Raw genomic sequence first — 23,174 nt, forward strand, 5'->3', positions numbered from 1 at the left:
AATACCCGCATGATCCCATCCAGATACATATAAATCTTGTATATAATATTTAAGCATTTTAAGGGGTGTAGCTTGAGTAACATAATCTTTAGTTCCTTATCTGGCTCTGACCTTTGCCTCGGTCTTAACTGCGTCTTTAAGCAACAGATTTTCTAGATTTAAATGTTAAATCATAGACGGCTTAATCCAAAAAAGATATATTGGATTAGAGAATCCAATCTAAGAACTTTCACAATGGAACCAACCCGCTTTTTTATTTTTTCCTAAGCCCCATTCACATTGTGAAATAGATTAAAATCGGGAAAGCCCAACCCCATTTGGCTAATATCCCTTTTAATTATGTTCTGCGCAACTCGGGGTATCTTGCTTCCCCAAATAAAGGAAAGGAATAATTTATAAAAAAAATTCTAGGATGAACCCCGGAACCTGAAGTGGAATCATACTAAACAGATATAGACCAAATAGGCTTTAACCAGATTTATTCTTCCCATCAACGAGACCTCTACTCCTTTCAGTTTAATCAATTGCTGATTAAGGTCTTGCAATAAAAATTAATAATTTTCTGAAATAACTTGTTCTAGCATTAACTTAATTAACCAATCTTTGCTCCAAAGAAAAACTAAAACAGAATCTGGGTGCTAAGCAGGATTTAAGGTGTTTAAAGTGTTTAAAAATCGCTTCACACTCTGGTACAATTCCCCAAAAATACCAACAAGAGATAATGTGAAATAATGAGTGGAGCAAAGAGTAACACCCAATATTGAGATAATGAGGGAAATGAAATAAAATACAAACTTCTTAGTTATATATGGTTCCTCCGAATGATGTGGTTATATGTAAAGAAAAAGAAAAAAGATGCTATAAACTATCACTATCATTGCATCTTTTTTCTTTGTCTTTACATATAACCACATCATTCGGAGGAACCATCATATAACTAAGAAGTTTGTATTTTATTTAATTTTCCTCATTATCTCTATATTGGGTGTTTCTCTTTGCTCCACTCATTATTTCACATTTGCTCCAAATAAATTGGAATTTACATTGTAAGGATTGTTTTTGAGATGATGCTAAATTTCTGCTCACAATTTGGGTCTTAGATAGATTTAACTTATAATTTGAGTAATGTGCAAATTCATTAAAGGGAAACTCCAGTGCCAGGAAAACGATCCGTTTTCCTGGCACTGGAGGGTCCCTCTCCCTCCCACCCCCCAATCCCCAGTTACTGAAGGGGTAAAAACCCCTTCAGTCACTTAGCTGAGGCAGCGGCGATGTCCCTCGCCGCTGTCTCCTCCTCCGCGACGCTCCTCCTCTGTATTGAGTCGGCCGGTGGGCGAGACTGATCCTGCCCACCGGCCGAGGAGACCTAATGCGCAAGCGCGGCAAAGCCGTGCATGCGCATTAGCGCTCCCTATAGGAAAGCATTGAAAAATAATTTCATTGCTTTCCTATGGGGAAATGAGCGACGCTGGAGGTCCTCACACAGCTTGAATGAATGTAGTTTAATTTGTCAATCCAAGGTCAACGTTTCAGCCCTGGTTCAGGGCTTTCATCAGGACACAAAAAAAATAAAAAAATAAAAAATAAAATAAAAAGTTTCCATAACAACTATGTTGCGAGGAATTTAAGCAGTAGAGAAGACCCAAAGGTACTTTCTGGTCTTGTGGATAAGACAATATGTTGAAGCATCAGGTATTAAAGAGTGCAACTACAACACAATTATCTGAGCTTGTATTTTCAGAATTGTGCCCATGTGTAGTATAATCACGATCTACAATCTACATGAATGTAATACCTGATGTGCAAAGAGAAATTAAAATATCACACAAACTATTTACCTGAGCGACATCTCATTAAGTCAAATTCTTTCCCCAAGTCAGTCAGTGTTTCTTGCTCTTCACTTTTTTCAGAGAGAGGGTCATCGTTATATGTTGTGTCAATGCATTCTATTTCTGAAATTTCACAGGCTGCTCTTGATAATGGCCGTGCTGTGGCTGTGCTAGGACGTGAGATATTGTGGGAATCAGACTTTCTGGAATAATGTCTTTCAGAATAACTCCCTAAAAATAAAGCATCATAATGTATCAAAAAGCTTAATGAACAGGTTAACAGGAAAAGTGAGAATTACTCATTTCTGTACATTTGGTCCTTAACCTAAATTAATCAACCCCATCACAAGAACTTGTTCATCAGAAGAATTAGCGTAGCAGTTTAAAGCGGCACTGTCATGGCCGAATCCCGTTTTTTTTAACCCCCCTCCCGCCTCCACTACATCCAATTGACCCCCTAGTCACCAAATGCTCCTAAGCCCCCCATATTACCTATTTTTAATCTTTATTTTCTGCCCCGATCTATATTCAGGGCGCCGCCATCTTTGTGTGGGTAGGTGAAGTCCCTGTGGGACACGTCATCTCCCACACTAGATAGACTGTGAGATTCCCGCACATGCCCAGTTAAACATCTGATGCTGACCTCAAGCGATATGAGTCAGGTAAGGGGTGTCCCTTATATAGGGGAGTGAATTAATTTAAGCCCCTCCCACAAATACAGGCCAAACGGCCTTAATACATACATATATTTAGACTGATTGTCTGCTAAACTTAACGCTGATTGCGGATTTAGATTCTTGCCTGCAACCTGAGCTGAGTGAACAATAAGTGAGCAAGTGTGATTAACAATTGAAGCCATACACTGTCTCATCTCAAAAAATGCTATGCATACATAGATAGATAGATAGATAGAGAGAGAGAGAGAGAGAGAGAGAGAGAGAGAGACTAAAATGTCAACATTTAGGGATATGGTGTTCCTAATATGAGATATTGATGTTGATCATGAACTTTTATTTTTAATATACTTAACTGCAAACAAAAGCAAATGCTTTGAGTTGTCTAGCAGGTTTATTCGCTTAAGTGTGAACTTTGGGGAATTCAAAGTGAATTTCAAATCTTAGGCCACAATAACCGAGTGAGCTTGGAGAAGTTTTCCAATTCAGCTTTCCCAAATGTATCTTGCACTCTAGAAAGTCACATTTTAGTGTTTTACAATGGACAGGGAGGACGTCTATCTAATTTTTAGAGAGAATATGTTAAACAAATTTTACCACAGCTATCCTTACTTTCCTCCTGGCAAACATCCACAAGAACCTCTTAGCAGACATTTCCCACGTGCGGGAAGATATCAGGGGGTTCACAGCACAATTAACTGTAGTGGAACAAACTGCTGAGACACATACAACACACATCTCAGAATTGCTGAGGCAGGTGAGGAATTTCACCTCTGCTCATATCACCTTTGACAATTAACTGGCGACCCTTGAGGATAAGAGCTGGTGGAAGCACCTGAAGACCCGAGGTACATCTGAGGGCATTACTATGGCAAAGATCCCACATTTTCTACATAGGCTGTTTATGGCACTGCCACCTCCTAAACCAGTGAAGGGCGTTCAACTAGACAGCATGTTTCACCTTCCTAAACCTCAGCCCAACAAGAACTTTTGGTCAAATTTTTAAATTGGGCAAGATAATGCAGCCATCTTGAATGCTATCACAGGGAAGACCCCATACGGTTTAAAAGAAATGGAACTTACCGTCTATTCTGACCTCTCCCGCTCCACCCTGCAGTAGAGGAAATCACTCAGGCCCATAACAATCATCCCATGGCCTGAAGTACTGCTGGTGTACTCCTCGCACTCTGGCCTTCCAGCACAATGGCGCAGAGCACAGAGTGACCATCTCAAAAGTGTCCGCTATCCTGTCCTCCCTGGGCATTGGCCCAATCTTTTAACCCTCTACCACTGTTTGGGACACAACCAATGTTATTCCCGCAACGTTATCCCCTTTTATTTTAGCATTGACTCACTGTCTTGGCACGACACTGTCTTGGCATGTTCATATTAGACGTTTTGCTCTTTACCATACACCTGTTGTTGCAAATATTTTTAATCTACATCCTGCTACCCACCTATATGTTGGGCATATTGTTTGTTTTCCTTTGACTTATATAACAAAAAAAAGGGTGCGATTTTAGACAAACTAAGCTAATCTTTCTATCAATGCACTGATTTTGCTGTGATGTCTTTCTACTCTTGTATATTAATCTATGCACTGCAAAAATATAAAATATTCATTCTAGAAGTTGTGAATAACAAGAATACTTCAAGGTTTCATTCCTTTGTTTCTGTTTTGATATTTGTGTTTTTTTTTACTAAATTATCAGGAGTATTGAGCTAATAGGTAAAAGCTAAATGTAGGAATTTAAGGTTGTTGGATAGTATATTTTCAGTAAGCAGTTTGTTGATATCAATAAAGTGATACCATTGCATACTGGGTATTTTTAAAATGTCATAATATAATACTGGAAAAAGTATCCAGTCATTAACCCCTTCAGGACGGAGTCAATAGTGCACGTTCTGATCAAAACAAAACGTAAACAAAAACTGGAATTTGCACTATATGTCTGTTCAACCGTAGTTCCCCTCTTTCAAATTATATGCACCCACACTTATTATATATCATTTTGTTCAGGAGAAACAGGGCTTTAATATATCATTAACTATTCATATATGGAACATAATTTATTATGAATAAAATAAAAAAAGTGGTGAGAAAATAAGATTTTTTTTAAAATTTGTATTTCCGTCTGCCATTTTAGCTGTGAATGTCATAATACTGTTAGGTTTTACTGCAAAAAAATGCACATATTTGTAATCAGCGATGTCTCACGAGTACAACAGTACCCCCCATTAACAGGTTTTATGGTGTTTTGGAAAGTTACAGGGTCAAATATAGAACGTTCCATTTTCAAATTGAAATTTTCCAGATTAGTAATGTTACCTTTGAGACGGTGTGGTAGCCCAGGAAAGAGAATTACCCCCATAATGGCATACCATTTGAAAAATTAGACAAGCCAAGGTATTGAAAGTGGGGTATGTTTAGTCTTTTTTAGTAGCCACTTAGTCACAAACACTGGCCAAAATTAGCGTTCATATTTGTTTTTGTGTGAAAAAAGCAAAAAACTAATATTTGGCCAGTGTTTGTGAATAAGTGGCTACTAAGAAAGACTGGACATACCCCACTTGCAATACCTCGGGTTGTCTACTTTTGCAAATGGTATGCCATCATGGGGGTAATTCTCATTCCTGGGCTACCATACGCTCTCAAAGGCAACATAACCAATCTGGCAAATTTCAATGTGAAAAAAATGAAATGCAAGCCTTATATGTGACTCTCTAACTTTCCAAAACACCATAAAACCTGTACATGGGGGGTACTGTTATTCTCGGGAGACTTCACTAAACACAAATATTAGTGTTTTAAAACCGTAAAACATATTACAACAATAATATAGACCATAAAAGTGCCGTTCGCTTGTAAAAAATGCGAAAAACGTCACTTTTACTGAAAATATCATTGTTGTAATACAATTTACCAGTTTGAAACACTAATATTTGAGTTCAGTGAAGTCTCCCGAGTAAAATAGTACCCCCTATGTACAGGTTTTATGGTGTCTTGGAGAGTTACAGGGTCAAATATAGTGCTTGCGAATTAAATTCTCTGCACTTTCTCCCTGTGTTGTCAGGCATGTCAATCAAATTTTAATTAATCAAATCACATAATTACGTTAAAAGATTATTTAAATATACACGTAGAATTTTAATATATATGCATTTATAGGTATTTAAATTCTACGTGTATACTAATGTAATCTTTTATGTAATTATATGTATTTATCTATATATATATATTTGCGGTTATTTGTATTTTATACATAGATAGATATATATAGAATGTCATTCTAAGTGTATTTTGTTACCGATATATATATATTAATAACAAAATACAGTTAGAATGAAATTACATATGCATATATAATTTATATTAAATTTTGTTTCAATATTTTATTTATTTATTTTATTACTTTATTTATTTATTATTTTAATTATACGTATTTATATATAATATATATATGTACATCTATTATATATATAATATATATACATATTATATATATGTAACATCATTCTAAGTGTATTTTAATATTAATTTATATACTTATATTAATATTAAAATACACTTTGCATGACGTTACATATATATAATATGTATATATATTATATATATAATATATAAACATATTATATATATATTAAAATATATTTAATTTATTTTTAAACATGTTTATTTTTTTTTTTTTACACCTCCTACCAGCAGGGGGACTGTCTGATATTTCAAACAGTCCCCCTGCTGGCAGATCCATAGCCAGCTATAGGGGGCCATGTGATCGATCACATGGCCCCCGGGGGCCTCATTTGCCGGAGGGGGGCTGCCTGGGCTCTCAGGCAGCCCCCGAGAAGAGGATCGCGGCGGAGGTGAGTAGTTGCTGGCTCCTGGGGGCTTAAACCGTTACGGCGTTCCATGCCGCCGCAACGGCTTTAAAGCCCATTTAAAGCGCGACGGCATGGAACGCCGTAACGGCGTTAAGGGGTTAAAGGTATGAATACTCAGGAATTAAGTATCAACATAGGTACCATTTTCATCACGTAAAGATGATATATTTTAAGATATTTTATATGTATCCATCCTGGTAAAATATTTTATAAATAAATAAATACATAAAAGAACACGACCGTCACATGACACGAAAAACTAAAAAGCCACGACCAGATTGGCCGCAGTCTACAGCAGACATCGGAGACTTACTGCGGAGACTGCTTGGTGTGGCCGGCCCTAATATGGCGGATGACTTTGATGACTTAACGGATGGCTTGATGTCCCATTACAGACTCTAGGGTATAAATGTCCCCCCCCACCCCCCAAGCCTCCACAGTCGGCCACTGGCTCCTCTCACCTGGTTACCACGGAGATACTCACCAATCTCATCAAAAACCTCCGCCAAACGCTCTCCGCTGATATATCCCAGGTGAGGGAAGACGTCAGGGGGTCCACTGCTCGCTTCACAGCAGTGGTGCAGACCTCCCAAATGAACTCAACACAGGTCCTTGCACTACAGAAGCAGGTCACCGACCTGATGGCTGTTCTCACTACTCTCACTCACCAACTAGCAGCTATGGAAGACAAGCGGCGATGGAAGCATGTGAAAGTAAGGGGCCTCTCTAAAGGAAGTCGCCCCAGCTGAACTGCCTCACTTTATTCGCAGGTTATTTGCGGCCCTCCCACCCCCCAAGAAAGCTAAGGGAATATAACTTGACGGAATGTTCCGCCTGCCCAAGCCATCAATGCCCTCAAGTACAGCTACCAGAGACCTACTGATTAAGTTCCAAAACGGGCAGGATGGGGCAGCCTTCATGAGTGCCACCAAAGGGAAAAATCCCTGTAGGTTTGAGGACATGGACTTGTCGTTTTACTCTGACCTCTCTCGCAATACCCTGCTCTGGAGGAAATCCCTCCGACCGCTGACAACGACACTGACAGCTAAGGGAGTAAAGTATTGCTGGGGACCTACTACGCACGTACTCCACATTCTGCACCAAGACACCGAACATAAAGTGGCAGCCATCGCTGAGATGGACACTGTCCTAGCGGCCCTGGGCCTTACACTTTGTCCCCTCCATTAATTATTTTTATAGGTGCCCCACTAAAGGGCACTTTATTAAAGTAGTGGGGGTGTTTTTACAACAGTGAGCAGCCACTGGCTGCTCACTGTTTAGTAGATATGCCCCTACTCGCGGTATAATTACTAATACTAAGTAATCTTTACTTAGTATTAGTACAATTGTCTGAAAGACCAATTTAGGTATGTCAGCCTTTTAGTAGATAGCTCCCTAATATCGTGGGAATTAGGGAGCTATCTACTTGCAGCACGAATAGGATCAGAGTTTCATTCATTCGAAAGAAATTATGATCCAAACAAAAACTCCCGAATTGCGTCCGAACACAAATGGGCAAACTGTTCTCATTCTCTAAAGACGAAATTCGGTAGTTTCACCGGCGTTCGAACGCTGAATGAAGCAGCAGGAGAAAGGGAGAATTGTGGGAAAATTGCTTTGACCCACAGGAAGTGGGCCAGAGTGGGTCAAGCGTAGGAAACCTCCATAAGATATAATAGTCCCTACTTTGTTTTATGTTTTAAAGAAAACTAGAGCAGACAGGAAGAAAAGAAGAATAGACCATGAGAGATGGAGAGAAGAGAAAGGGATTGGGGTAAGGTAAGTTCGGCATGACAGTGTCGCTTTAACTTACCTGAATCTTGTCACTTGTAAGCTGACATCACTGCTGTACTCTCACGCATGCGAGAAACTGCCAGAGATTTCAATATCCTCCATAGACAGAACCAATCCTCTGCAGCAGTCATTGATGACGGCTGGCGATTGGCACTTCTAGACAGCGGTTGCTTCTCCCAGTGTCTAGAAGTGTCAGACTTAGGAAAGATACTGAGACAAAGTAGTCCCTACTTTGTCTCAGTATATCTTTTGACTGGGTTGGAGTTTCATGGGGGAGGACAGTGCCCTTTTATATTAGTAAATCTAAAGTATTTCAAAACCAAGGACACTCTGAAATAGCAGTTAAAAAAAAAAAAGGTGTTAATTACTTACCGCTGGGATTGCAATGAATAAAAAGTGGATTGCATATTTTTCTAGGCTAAACTTTTCCAGACAAAATGTTAGGAATTGTATAGAACACAGAATTATAGGCAGAAAAACAAAACAAAACAAAAAACGAACAAGAAACAGATTTAGCATATTACTTTACATCACAGTTTAGATTTAGTAGTGTTGTATAGAATATAGATGCAAACAGAGTATTGTCTGCAAGTAAAAAAAAATGATTCGCAGACAGAAGAGGCAACTTTACTACATCTACATCTGAAGCTTACGGTCTATTATACTGTATGAGTAACTAGTAAATCCGTTTAGGTCTTTACAAGGTAAACTGGAATAGACTAAAGTTACGTATATGTAGGAAATACAAAATGATGATATATTATAGGTACATTGCAGAGAGAGAGGTTACATAAAAGTGTATTATGTATTATGGGATAATAAGGAAAAATAATGCTACATATGGTTTTTTTAAACAACATAACAAAACGCAAGACATTTATCAATATCTCTAGAGTTCCAAAATTATAAGTTTAGGTTAAGGCTAGTGTGAGTGTTAGTGTAGTCTAAGAGCTAATGTTTGGTGTAGTGTATTGGTTAATCTTTAGCGAAAGTGTTTTGTAGGAATTAATGTTTATATGTTAGGGGAGTGTGCAGGTTATTGTTTAAGAGATAGTGTATTGCAGTGTGTTGGGGAGAAATTACATTACACTCTAAAGCGATTTATAACATTCGGGTATTGAATGAAAGAAAACAATTAACACAGTTACTTTCTTCACTAAGGTTTACATCAAATGTAACAAGAGGATACATTGAATAGCCAAATGAGATAGAAATTGTGAATATATATGCAGGATCTTTCTCAGCATGACATGTTTGAAAGTTAAAGGAACACTCCAGGAATAACTGCTGCTGTAGTTATGGTACTAGGAGTGCCATGAGACCCTCCCCCATAAGAAGTTTCAATAGTTTGACTTCTTGCATGAAAGAAATATCCTTATGTAAGTATGTAAAGGGTATATAATATAGCTGGAATCATGTTAGCTAGAATTTGCTGAATGATTGGCCGAATGTTCTGTGCAACCTCTAATTGCAATATTCGTATTCATTGACTGCATGGACAATAAATATGACACTAAAGAAGATTTTTTTCGCCTTGCATAACTTTACCCCCTGTAACAAGGTCTGTCAGGTATTGCTCCCTCCTCCACTACTATTGAAGGAGAAACCAAAGTTCCTCAGCACAACCTTCTGTTTGCTATCCTGAGATAGGCACTGGCTGAGAGCAATCAGCTGAGGCTCTTAACCAATGAGCTACGTCCTGCATTCCACTTCTCAGGCGATGGTAGTGGAGTCAGGAAACAGTACCCAGAAGACCCCAGGTAAAAAGGTTCAAAAATTGTTTGACTACTAACAATGAGGGGGTGACAGAACACTCATAGCATCATACACAGTTCAGTGACCTGTAGTTGTTATGGCGCCTGGACTGTTCCTTTAAGAAACGAATAACTTCCCTAGGCATAGCAATAACAGAGTGGGGAGCTAGTTAGATAGTTCAGTTGGTTAGTACATGTAAAAATATCATGGACAAAGGTCTGAATTTTGTAAAATGAGCCAACCAAGGTCAATAAAATAAGTACCATCTAACTAGTAGAGTATAAATACTCTATTTTCATCTACTTTCTTAAAATTAGATTATCGATATATCTTCTCTGGTGGAATAACTTGAAATCATCATTTAATTTCTTAACTCACTTTCATTTCATGTAAATTTAGATGACAGTCATGTTCGTAACACTTCAAAAGCAAAATATAGTTTGGAGAAATGTTTCATAATGGAGAAATGTTTGGAGAAATTTTTCAAAAATAAATTGATGAGAAAAAGACGACTGTTTCATTGATTTTGTCTAAGAATTGCCGGTCACCTCACAGGAAAATACAACATTTTTGTAACTTAACATGGATGCATAAGGATACATTTGTATGCTTTAGGTTTAAATACATATTAACAAGTTATATTGCTGTACATTGTGCAGTAAAGTGTGTTGTAAAATTGCCTGCACACTCAATGTTTTCAAAGTTAAGTTTGGAAATACAATTTAAATTGTCTATAAACCACATTAAAGCCCGTCTGGAAAGTCAGACTCCTTATCAGTATTCAAGTGAGCTGGGAATCTTTATAGGGACATGAAATGTAATTAGTTCTGCAATCTTACCCACAGGTATGTAACAAAACAAAAACTCTGCAAAGGAAATAGTTGGTATGTGGAAAATATTTAAATTTTCTAATAAAAATCTGTATTGGGAGCTAAATCACTGCAATTCCATACAGAATGGAGACCACAATATGGGATTCAAAAGTGAGAAGGTGCAACTATTAGAGCAGGAAGGAATTCACATAGGCGTTTAACCCCTTCACATCGGCACTTGTGTATACACAATTTCCAGAGTATGCATTGATAACCCACAATAGTGTATGCACGATTTGCATAATTTAAAATTACATTTGTTTATTGCAAACACATTTCGTTTACAAATTAAGTCCATATTAAGTTGTGAGCAGCTGAATACAGACAATGATTCTCTTTGTCTCCCGGATCCTAGGATAAGAGGAGTTGAACATTAACATCCTTTAAAATACATTACTGAATTAAAGAAAAAAAGAAAAATCTCCAAAACGTGATTTGTTTCACTATTTAGTAGATATAACGCCATCCACTGGTCACAAGGAGGCCTGAGTGAGGAGGTCTGCTTTCTCTCCCACAGGGTAAACGTGGCCTAGTAGAAACAGGTGCCAAGATACCCTCGCCAGGAGAAGGTTGGGGGGTAACAGGGTGCAGATCATTGGCTTCTATATGCTGCTTGGCTAATAGTGGAAATATTGGCTGCCTCTCTCTCACTGATGCCACTACAATGGCCACAACTAACCCGCAGAATCCACAACGTCAGGAAAACTTTCACAGTGGACACTTTCACCTCCAAAATGAATGCCAGCTTAGTGCACAGTGTTGCTATGTAAAATTAGTAGGCAAGGGGCGTGGCCGACAGAGACTGAGCGGACGTCTCTATGCGAGGCTCCATGCTCGGAAAAAAAATAAGATAGATTTGGCCGAAAACACACAGAGACCTACCAGCTCCCAAACTTCACCCCCCACCAGCAGACACAATGGGGTGGAAAAATTGAAAAGCTCAGCGCCCGGAGCCCCCTTCGCCTTCAAGATATAAGGCTCTCCTTTAAAGGCCCGTGCCGCGGCCGCAAACCAAGATGGCGCAGGAGGCGAGTAAAGAACAGGAGACGTTGGATGATTCCCATGACGGGGACGAACCCCCCACACCACAGTCGGACAGGGAGTCAAACTCACTCGAGTCAGACGAGGACTCAGCCCCTGCCACAAAAGGGGACATAAAGAAGCTCCTGCTGGACATCAAAAAGGTATGGAGGGAGGACCTACAGGTGGTCCAGGCAGAGGTGGGAGTGGTCCACAACAAGGTCCCTGGCTATAGAGGCGAAAGAGGCTGCCAGGAACAGCCAGATGCAGGAGACCAGAACACAGATGGAAGGCCTGGCCTCACAAGTGTAGCAGTTGTGACAATGCTAGAAATGCGCCACAGGTGCAGAAATATACGTCTAAGGGGGATCCCAGAAGCAATAGGCACGGAGAAATTGCTGCAATATACACTGACTCTTATAGACTCACTGGGAATCAAGGGATCCCCACCACTGATCACCTCGGTGTTCAGAGTCAGAAAATCCCCAGTGGCACCAGAGGGCACCACCAGGGACGTAAGAGCGGTAACACGCGATGTGGCAGTCAGGAATGCGATCATGACATTCTCCAGAACGCGGGGGAACATAACCTACGAAGGTAGCACAGTGGCAGTATATGGCAACATTCCGTTCCCAGTGCTGGTAGAAAAACGCAAATTGGCACCTCTGGCAATGAAACTACGAAACCGCTCAATAAAATACAGCTGGGGTGTGGAGGGATCCCTGGAGGTGACAGCTGGCGACAGGGCTTACACACTGACCTCAGCAGATGACCCAGAGGAGCTGTACAGACTCCTTGACGTGCATCCTTAACCTCGGACAGAGACAACCTCCAGGCAGCATCAAGCAGGCGGAAAATAGACAGGCAGCAGCAGGATTCAGAGACTGGCCAGACCATCAGAGGGGCTACTTCCTGGCGTTGAGCCACAGACCACCTTCCATATCACCGCTCCCAAGCAGTGTCCCACCCAGCCCATAAACCCAGAGATCAGTACACAATGAAGCCAGGCAAAAACAAGACGACCGAAGAGGACTATATGTGACTATTAGCCAAAATCAAAGCGTTACAGCACTGTCCCTCTCTAAATGGCCCAAGAAAGTGGTGTTTAGATGCTCAAAATCATCCACCATTGCATATATAGATATTTAAACAGTTATGCTTTACTCGTGTTACACATACATAAAATGGCAAAGTTATGTTTCACTCATGATAATTCAATAAAATACAAATTATAAAAAAAAAATTAGTAGGCAAAATAACTGCTTAAAGGATCACTAAAGGGTCAGGAACACAAACGTATTCCTGACCCTATAGTGTTAAAACCACCATTTAGGCCCCCTGGGCCCCTCATGCCTCCATAAATATAGCAAAATCTTACTGTATTCAAGCCTGAAACTGTAACTCTGCATGCTGTTTGACTCAGAAAAACAAGCAGTCTGCTGACATCATCAGAAATGGTGGTCTGATCCAATCACAGTGCTTCCCCATAGGATTGGCTGAGACTGACAAAGAGGCAGATCAGGGGCAGAGCCAGCATGATTCAAACACAGCCCTGGCCAATCAGCATCTCCTCATAGAGATGAATTGAATCAATGATTCTCTATGAGGAAAGTTCAGTGTCTGCATGCAGAGGGAGGAGACACTGAATGTTTGGATGTATTTTAGGCAGCCATGACTCAGGAAGGATCTCTAACAGCCATCTGAGGAGTGACGTTATCACTAGGCTGTAATGTAAACGCTGCTTTTTCTCTGAAATGATTAATATAATATAATAATAGGTAATGATTCTACTTACCAGAACAAATTCAATAAGCTGTAGTTGTTCTGGTGACTATAGTGTCCCTTTAAACTGTTTTCCTGGCACTATAGGATCCTACAGAGTCCTCTCCCTCACGCCCCCCCCCCCCCCCTCGCAGTGCTGAAGGGGTTAAAATCCCTTCAGTAACTTATCTGAACCCAGCGCCTGACATCAGCAGGCGGGGAGACCTAATGCACATGCACTGCAATGGCTGCGCTCACATTATTATTTCCCCATAGGAAAGCATTTATTAATCCGGTGACGCTGGAAGTCATCCAGCGTAATTTAGGTGACCAAAAGTCGTCTAAGCACCTGGAAGTCCCTCTTGTGGCTGTCTGGTAGACAGCCACTAGAGGAGGAGTTAACCCTAGCAGGTAATTATTGCAGTTTCTCAGAAAGTATGTGTATCTGTGTGTGTGTGTGTGCCAATGTGTCTGTATCTGTGTGCCTGTATGTGTATATCTGTGTAGATATGTGTGTATTTGTTTGTGCCAGTGTGTGTATGTGTAGGTATGTGTGTGTGTGTAGCTGTGTGCCAGTTTATGTATGTGTGTATCCTTGTGCCAGTGTGTGTATATCTAGGTATGTGTGCCATTGTGTGTATGTATGCGTATCTATGTGTGCCACTGTGCGTATGTGTATCTGAGTGTCAGTGTGGATCTGTGTGTAGTTGTGAGTGTCAGTCTGCATCTGTGTGCAGGTGTGTGTATCTGTGAGTGCCAGTGTGTGTATGTGTAGATGTGTGTATCTGAGTGCCAGTGTGTATGTATAGGTATGTGTGTGTGTGTATGTGTGTGTCATTGTGCATATGTGTAGGTATGTGTGTATCTGAATTTATGCTTGTGTAGTTTCAGGTTTGTATCTGTGTGTGTGTCTGTGTGTGCCAGTGTATGTGTCTGTAAATGTCATTTCATCTAATTAGAGCCCATCCCTCTACTATAATCCCCTACCCCAACACATCCCTCAATGCTCCACTACAGCCCCGTAACCCGCTAATTACAGCCCCTAAATTACAGTCCCCTGTCCCCTACACTACAGTGCCCTGTCTCCTACACTACAGACCCCTACCCCCCATTAAAGCCCACCACCAGTGCCCATCCCGAAATTTGGTTATGGATCTGGAAGCTTTTCCCGGAGGTTTCACTATATGATGTGCTCTGATGTTTTCCATCTCTGCACAGTTTGTGATAGAGGTATGCTATATATGTCCGCATGTTTTAAAATATGTAAACCTATGACCACCAGACCAGAGAAAGAGGATTCAGCATCAGATGAGTTTAATGTCTCACCTGTTAACGGTCTCTGCATCAATGTTCGACTAAATGGTCTGGGGCTTAAACTGTGTTCCACAAAACTTCTGGGATTCTGAGCCTGGGCCTTTTCAACAATTTCATGCACAAAGTTGTCATCTGCATAGTCCCTTAAACTACTTTCTGGTCTCCAATAGCTGTTACCTAAAAATGAAAAAAACACGTTATTCACTTATGCATAACTAAACAAAGTTAAGAAAAAATTATAATTTGATCTCGTATTCTCCAAGTCTGGGAGTGTACTACATATGGATACAAGAGAGCTACCTAAAATTTAGTAAAATGTCAACCATGAAATTAAAATAATTGCCACTTAGTACTTTCCATAGTGCCACACACCCCTCTGATATCATTCTAATTCTAATACTGGCTGTGAATATCATCCTCAAATACCTAAAGAAATTGTAAGGGCCTACAAAGTACAAAATGTGGCTTGTGAACACAAAGATGCTCAAGAATATACTCATTCCATTAAAAGTATTACACAATACATATTGTGAGTCATGCTTTATTTTAATGAGATGTTATATAACCAACATCCAAAATGCAAACAATAGAATAAAATGAGTTAGTATGCCAAGATACAATAGGTAAATCATGTACTTAATCTCTATTTTATTTAAACGAACATAAATGTAATTAGTGTACGTAGGATGCCTGTTAAATGAAGCAGCTATTTGATGTAAACCCTAGTTACAAAGTACTGAATCTTTAGCATGACTTTGACACAAAGTAAACGTGCCGTAAAATTGTAACTATGGAGTTAAATAAAATTCAATCCCAACTACACAGAGGCACTTACCAATCAAACAGTAATACTGTAACGAGTATATACCCCTACACGCAGGATCCAGCCTAACAGAAGACAGTACAGAGGAGAGATGCGTCTACCGGACCTTAGAGTGGCCGGACTCGACGTAATAGGATAAGACAGAGTCAGGAACGATCCGAGGTCAAGGGCACAAAGAGACAGCGTAAACGAAAACTAGCCGGGGACTGGTACACAGGAATCAGCAAGCCGGCAAACAGTACAGAATAGGATAAAGCGAAAACGAAGTCAGAATACAAAGCCAAGGTCAAATACGGAGAAACACAACTGAACACAACAAGCACTAAAGGGAACTGTAGCAGAAACCACGATAGGGCAAGGAACTAAGGGAAAAGGGTAAGTATAAGTAGCCTTCAAACTAATGTGATTGGCTCCTGTCACTTCCACTCCCCCAACAGGTAAGTGTATGGGGTGATTGGCATGACAGGAGCCAATGGGAGCCTTTTTGCAATTTAGGCTCCCACTGTCTCTTTAAGAGCGCGCCCGAGATTCGCGGCGCGCTCTTAGCTGCAGGCGGGACACGTGACCGCTTCTCGCGGTCACTGCCCGCCTTCCTGTCTGAACAGTCGGACGAGCCGCGCGCGGCTCGTGCAGCCGCAGGACCGCGCGCGGCTTGAAGAGAGGACCGCGTCCGGCCCCCGGATAAGGTAAGTACCGCTACAGTACCCCCCCCTGAGGACACGCCCTCCGGGCGGGCAGGACCAGGCCTGGCAGGAAAACGCGAATGGAAAGAACGTACAAGGCGGGGAGCACGAACAGCATCCGCAGAAATCCAACTGCGCTCCTCAGGCCCATAACCCTTCCAATATACCAAGTACTGAAGCCGACCCCTGAGAAAACGAGAGTCAATAACAGCAGATACTTCGAACTCCTCATGACCCTCCACAGAGACAGGAGGGGGAGGGGGAGTATGCCGGGTATAGCGGTTGCGTACGTAAGGCTTCAACAAAGAGGTGTGAAATACATTGGGTATACGCAGATTCTTAGGCAGACCCAAGGCATAAGAAACGGGATTAACCTTATGTATAATGCGATAAGGACCAATGAAGCGGGGAGCCAATTTCATAGAAGGCACCCGGAGGCGAATATTCCGTGTGGAAAGCAAAACCCTGTCCCCCACAACATAGGAAGGAGCCGCTCTGCGATGCTTGTCAGCCTGAGCCTTCTGGCGGGCAGCAGAGTCCACCAAAGAACGCTGAACCTGCTCCCAAGTATTACGCAAACCAGCCAAATGCTCATCCAGAACTGGCATGCCCTGTGAGGAGAATGCAGCCGGAAGAACAACGGGATGCTGGCCATAGACAACGTAAAAAGGGCTTTTGCCGGAAGAATCATGAGTGGCATTATTCCGAGCAAATTCAGCCCAAGGAAGCAGGTCAGACCAATTGTCCTGATGGTGAGACACAAAACAACGGAGGTACTGCTCAAGAGACTGGTTGGCACGTTCAGCAGCTCCATTAGACTGGGGATGGTAAGCGGAAGAAAATGAGAGGGAAATACCCATCTCCGAACAAAAGGCTTTCCAGAACCTGGAAACAAATTGGCTACCCCTATCGGATACAATAGATAAGGGAATACCATGTAATCGAAACACTTCTCTAGTGAAGATAAGAGCCAATTCCTTGGAAGTGGGCAACTTGCGAAGAGACACAAAGTGAGCCATTTTGGAAAACCGATCTACTATCATTAGGATGACTGTGTTACCATTCGAAGGGGGTAATTCAACAATAAAATCCATTGATAGATTAGACCAAGGTCTCTCGGGAACGGGCAACGGGTGCAACAGCCCACAAGGAACTCTACGAGAAGTTTTCATACATGCACAAGTAGTACAAGCACTTATATAGTCAGTAACATCCTTACGTAAGGTATCCCACCAGAAATACCGAGAAACGGCTGACACTGTTTTGGAAATACCAGGATGTCCAGCAGTCTTAGTATCGTGATAAAGTGACAGAATAACCCGTCTCTCGGGAATGTCAACGAACAATTTATCATTAGGCCTCTCGCTGGGTGCCATGCCTTGTTTCGCTTGTATGGCCTGCAAGAGGGACGAGGAAATAGACAATATAGTAGTTGCTATTATCCTGTCTGGGGGAATGACAGGAGTGACATCAATCTCCTGTTTGTCAATAGTCTCGAATTGTCTGGACAGAGCGTCCGCTTTGGTGTTCCGGTCACCTGGCCTATAGGTGATTATATAATTAAAATGAGACAAGAACAGTGACCACCTAGCCTGCCGTGAAGACAATCTTTTAGCTTCGCTAAGGTAGGATAGGTTCTTATGATCTGTAAATATGAGAATAGGATCCTTAGTTCCTTCTAGCAAATGTCTCCATTCTTTGAGTGCTAAAATGATAGCAAGGAGTTCGCGATTACCCACATCATAATTCCTCTCTGCCTTGGACATTTGTTTAGAAAAGAAGCCACAAGGATGCAATGGCTTGTCAGGAGACTCTCTTTGGGATAAGACAGCACCTACCCCTATATCGGAAGCATCAACCTCAAGTATATATGGCAATGAGGGGACAGGATGCTGTAAAATAGGGGCAGAGGCGAACGTAGTTTTAAGAAAGTCAAAAGCCTGAAGTGCCTCAGTAGACCAGACACGTGTATTGCCATCCTTTTTAGTCATACGAGTAATAGGCGCTACTATAGACGAAAAACCTTTGATAAAACGTCTATAATAATTAGAGAAACCCAGAAAACGCTGGATGGCTTTCAGACCTTGCGGCAGAGGCCATTCTATGACTGCAGCGAGCTTCTGGGGATCCATCCGAAAACCCTCGGCGGAAATCCAATACCCTAGAAACTGGACCTCGGACTGGTCGAATAGACATTTTTCTAATTTGCAATAAAGACCATTAGCAAGAAGGGTCTTCAGAACTGTCGTAACATGTCTGTGATGAGTGTGAATGTCTGTAGAATATATTAAAATGTCATCCAAGTACACAATAACAAATGAATGAATAAAGTCCCTTAAGACATCATTAATAAATTCTTGGAACACTGCTGGGGCATTGCAAAGCCCAAATGGCATGACGGTATACTCATAATGACCTGACCGAGTGTTAAAGGCTGTCTTCCATTCGTGGTCCTTTTTAATACGTATCAAATTGTATGCTCCCCTAAGATCTAATTTGGTGAATACCGTAGCATGTTTGAGCCTGTCAAACAATTCTGTTATTAGAGGTATAGGGTAAGCATTTTTGATGGTGATCTTGTTAAGACCTCTATAATCAATGCAAGGTCTTAAATCACCTTCTTTCTTTGATACAAAGAAGAACCCCGCTCCAGCCGGAGAAGAGGATCTTCTAATAAATCCCTTGTCTAATGACTCTTTAATGTATTCCTCCATGACACGGTTTTCTTGAACCTATAGGGGGTACACCCTGCCCTTAGGAGGTATAGTACCAGGCAACAAATCAATAGCACAATCGTAGGGTCTGTGAGGCGGTAATTTGTCAGCTTCTCTTTTATCAAAGACAGTCTTTAAAGTTAAATACTGAGAGGGTATTGTCGTAGATAAAGGAGGAACAGTAGGAACGTTAATAGAATTCACAGGCGTGACTTCAATAGTACATGACTCATGGCAGGCTTCACTCCATGATTTTATCTGCCCTGTCTCCCAGTCAAAAATGGGATTGTGGGCACGTAACCATGGATACCCTAACACCAACTGTGAAGAGGGAGAGGTGATGACCTGGAACCGAATGGTTTCATAGTGTAGAACCCCTGTGTACATGTGTAGCGGTGCAGTCTCGTGAGTAACAACAGGAGATATCAATGGTCTACCATCTATGGCCTCAACGGCCAAGGGTATCTCCTTCTCTCTGATGGGAATATTGTTTCTCTTTACAAAACCAGAGTCTATAAAGTTCTCGGCTGCCCCAGAATCAACCAGGGCGTCTATGTTTTCAACTATACAACTCTCTCCCATATGTAAAGAAACAGGGAGAAGCAATCGGTTAGGAGGCAATGTAGGAGACTTAGAAATCACACCCAAGGCCAGTCCCCTATAAGGTCTTAGGTGCGAGAGTTTTCCGGGAGCAGAGGACACTCCTTTACCATATGGTCTCTCTTACCACAATATAGGCAGAGTCCCTCCCTTCTCCTATGTAATTTCTCAGTATCTGAGAGTTTGGCAACCCCTAATTGCATAGGTTCCTCTTCAGGTACTTTAACACTCTCCGGTATATTAACTCTGGGTTGAATAGGTGTAACAAAACGTCTATTCCTGTTCTTAGTATAGAGCCTGTCACGAATCCTATTATCTATATCGATGAGGTAGTCAATAAGGTCCTCTAAGGCAATAGGAAGCTCCTTAGCTGCTACCTCATCCAATATAGAGTCTGATAAACCTTCCATGAAGGCCGTAGTTAACCCATTATTGGTCCAATCGACCTGTGAGGCAAGGGTACGAAACTGTATAGCGTAATCAGCCACAGACCTAGAACCCTGTTTAACCCTCATTAATGCTCTAGCGGCATTCTTAGACCTTTTCATAGTATCAAAAGTTCTGCGAAAAGCTGTTAGGAAACTGTGAAAGTTATGCACCATAGGTCCATTAGCCTCCCAAATAGGGTTTGCCCATTCAAGTGCTTTGTCGGTAAGTTGGTGCATAAAGAATCCAACTTTAGACCTCTCTGTGGGAAATGAACGTGGATACATTTCAAAATGAAACTCTATTTGGTTAATGAACCCTCTGCATGTCTTAGAATCCCCTCCGTACCTAGGAGGAGGCGTTAAATGTGCTGTAGCGTTAGGCATAGTCGATACTTCAGGAAGCAGGGGTGCAGGAGGGTTAGGTGCGGTTGCTGGAATGGTTCTAGTTAAGAGCGTCTGGAGAGCCTGAGCTATTTGATCCATACGGTGATCCTGCTCTACAAATCTAGCCTCATGGGTCGCCATCTGTTGAGCTAAATCTGCGGGGTCCATGGCCCTATCGTAATGTAACGAGTATATACCCCTACACGCAGGATCCAGCCTAACAGAAGACAGTACAGAGGAGAGATGCGTCTACCGGACCTTAGAGTGGCCGGACTCGACGTAATAGGATAAGACAGAGTCAGGAACGATCCGAGGTCAAGGGCACAAAGAGACAGCGTAAACGAAAACTAGCCGGGGACTGGTACACAGGAATCAGCAAGCCGGCAAACAGTACAGAATAGGATAAAGCGAAAACGAAGTCAGAATACAAAGCCAAGGTCAAATACGGAGAAACACAACTGAACACAACAAGCACTAAAGGGAACTGTAGCAGAAACCACGATAGGGCAAGGAACTAAGGGAAAAGGGTAAGTATAAGTAGCCTTCAAACTAATGTGATTGGCTCCTGTCACTTCCACTCCCCCAACAGGTAAGTGTATGGGGTGATTGGCATGACAGGAGCCAATGGGAGCCTTTTTGCAATTTAGGCTCCCACTGTCTCTTTAAGAGCGCGCCCGAGATTCGCGGCGCGCTCTTAGCTGCAGGCGGGACACGTGACCGCTTCTCGCGGTCACTGCCCGCCTTCCTGTCTGAACAGTCGGACGAGCCGCGCGCGGCTCGTGCAGCCGCAGGACCGCGCGCGGCTTGAAGAGAGGACCGCGTCCGGCCCCCGGATAAGGTAAGTACCGCTACAAATACCTTAATACGTTGATAATATTGTTGACAATAAAGGGCTGTACCCTATCAATCTTTTAAAAAGTGAGGGACAATTTTGCAGTCAATTAAGAAGCTCTCAAAAAAAAAAAAACAACATGGAACATGGGAATAAACAAATCAAATACTGTAATAAGTTGAAAAAAATTACATGGAATACTGCTTAGCTAACTAACATTCACCTTATTTGTGAAGCTGACGCTTAAAGAGAGTAAAAATATGCTAGATTTTAAAGTTAGAACTAAAATATGGTAATTTTGCATTTTTTTCTGAACAATACTCATTTTGAGTACCAAAGAACAATATACATTATGTTTTTCAGAATATGTTTCTCAGTGAACAGTCAACTAGAAAAAAACAAAAAAGGAAAAGTATAAGAAAAAAGCGAGTTAAAACAAGTTTACATATTTTTTTTTAAATCAACAGCTAACCCATCTCTAGGGAATACATATCTAAGATGCTTAAATGACTAAAATACAAAATACATATCATGTTAACAGACTTAAATTACATATTTTGCAACTTGAATTCCCCATTGAAACACATTATTCACCTTATCTGTCACTCATATGCAACCAGTTTAAGATCATAATAGATTAAAACAACACAGTGATTACACAGCTTTATTATTCTGGAAAAAACAGATACAGTATTGGAGCAGCAATTTATAGATAAGTATATTTGTAAACTAAAACAAGATTCTCCCATGCCTTTCATGACAGATTCTCTTTAATGTGTCCAAGTCATAGCTAAGACTATAGTATACCAGGGGTAGGCAACACTCCAGATGTTGTGGACTACACCTACCCATCCCCTAGCCTAGTCCATACCGTGAAAAGCACACAGATGATTTAATATATATATATATATATATATATATATATATGATAACAAAAGGTTACAGTTTGTTTTGACTCTGTAGAAAGAGCATTAATTCAGAAAGAGGCCTAATTGCCTATATGTTACCACCACAAGAACAAAATTGTGCATTATCCCAACTTTTCACCCTTGATCAGCTTTACCCATTTTTACTATATGTACATTATAATTTTTTTCTGTTACGAAAAATTCTCTCTTTTGTAATATGTATTGGCTATTGTTCTATTTCCTCCATATAGATACAGTGCTTATAGTTGAGATCCACTTTTTGTCACAACATTCGATTTAACAATTGCACATTAAATTAGGCTGCTGGGCCCTGGCACTCTTATCTATATGATTCAGTCTGTATTGTCCCTACATTCTAATGTTGTAAACTAATTTCAATTTATATTTTGAAATTGCAAAAGAAGTGGGTCGATTTACAAGAAAAAGTATGCCAACATAAAGAAACAGTATTACTTTTCTTACAAACCTCACATACAGAAGTGGTTTTAATATATGGCAGTCAGGGCAGAACTGCTTCTTGGCACCCACCCCACAAACATAAAAAAAAAAATTCTGTGTGCCTCTCCCATTGTATGTCTAACCAGTCCCCTTTTCTTCCCATGTATGTTGTCAGTCCCCACCCCCTCTTATTTCTCTACATCAGAGATATCAAATTGATTTGTTAAGGAGTGCCAAACTGTTAACTGTAATATGTATGGAGGGCCAGATGCATAAAAGTTATATACACACGCATGCACCAAGAAAAATAGCAGGCACAAAGAACAATTCACATAATTTCATGTCAAATGTAAATTATTACTAAAAAAGATGTGTATGTGTGTGTGGTGTTGGGGTTTGAATGCAGTAGTGTTTTTTTTTTTATAAACTGTTGCTATTTGAG

At 41.0% G+C, this 23,174-nt stretch overlaps 1 protein-coding gene across 2 annotated transcripts in view; it reads right to left on the reverse strand.

Moving 5' to 3' along the window:
* The window catches only part of ZBBX (zinc finger B-box domain containing), a 156,021-nt gene that overhangs the window by 17,585 nt on the left and 115,262 nt on the right, over positions 1-23,174 (reverse strand). For both annotated transcript variants that reach the window (XM_063441033.1, XM_063441032.1), the window contains exons 17-18: positions 14,914-15,078; positions 1,839-2,060 (exon numbers count right to left, since the gene is read on the reverse strand). In XM_063441033.1, the coding sequence (XP_063297103.1) occupies positions 1,839-2,060; positions 14,914-15,078 (387 nt within the window). The remainder of the gene's footprint in view (positions 1-1,838; positions 2,061-14,913; positions 15,079-23,174) is intronic.

The sequence above is a fragment of the Pelobates fuscus genome, chromosome 2 (genome assembly GCF_036172605.1).
Source record: "Pelobates fuscus isolate aPelFus1 chromosome 2, aPelFus1.pri, whole genome shotgun sequence".
NCBI classification, from domain to species: domain Eukaryota; kingdom Metazoa; phylum Chordata; class Amphibia; order Anura; family Pelobatidae; genus Pelobates; species Pelobates fuscus.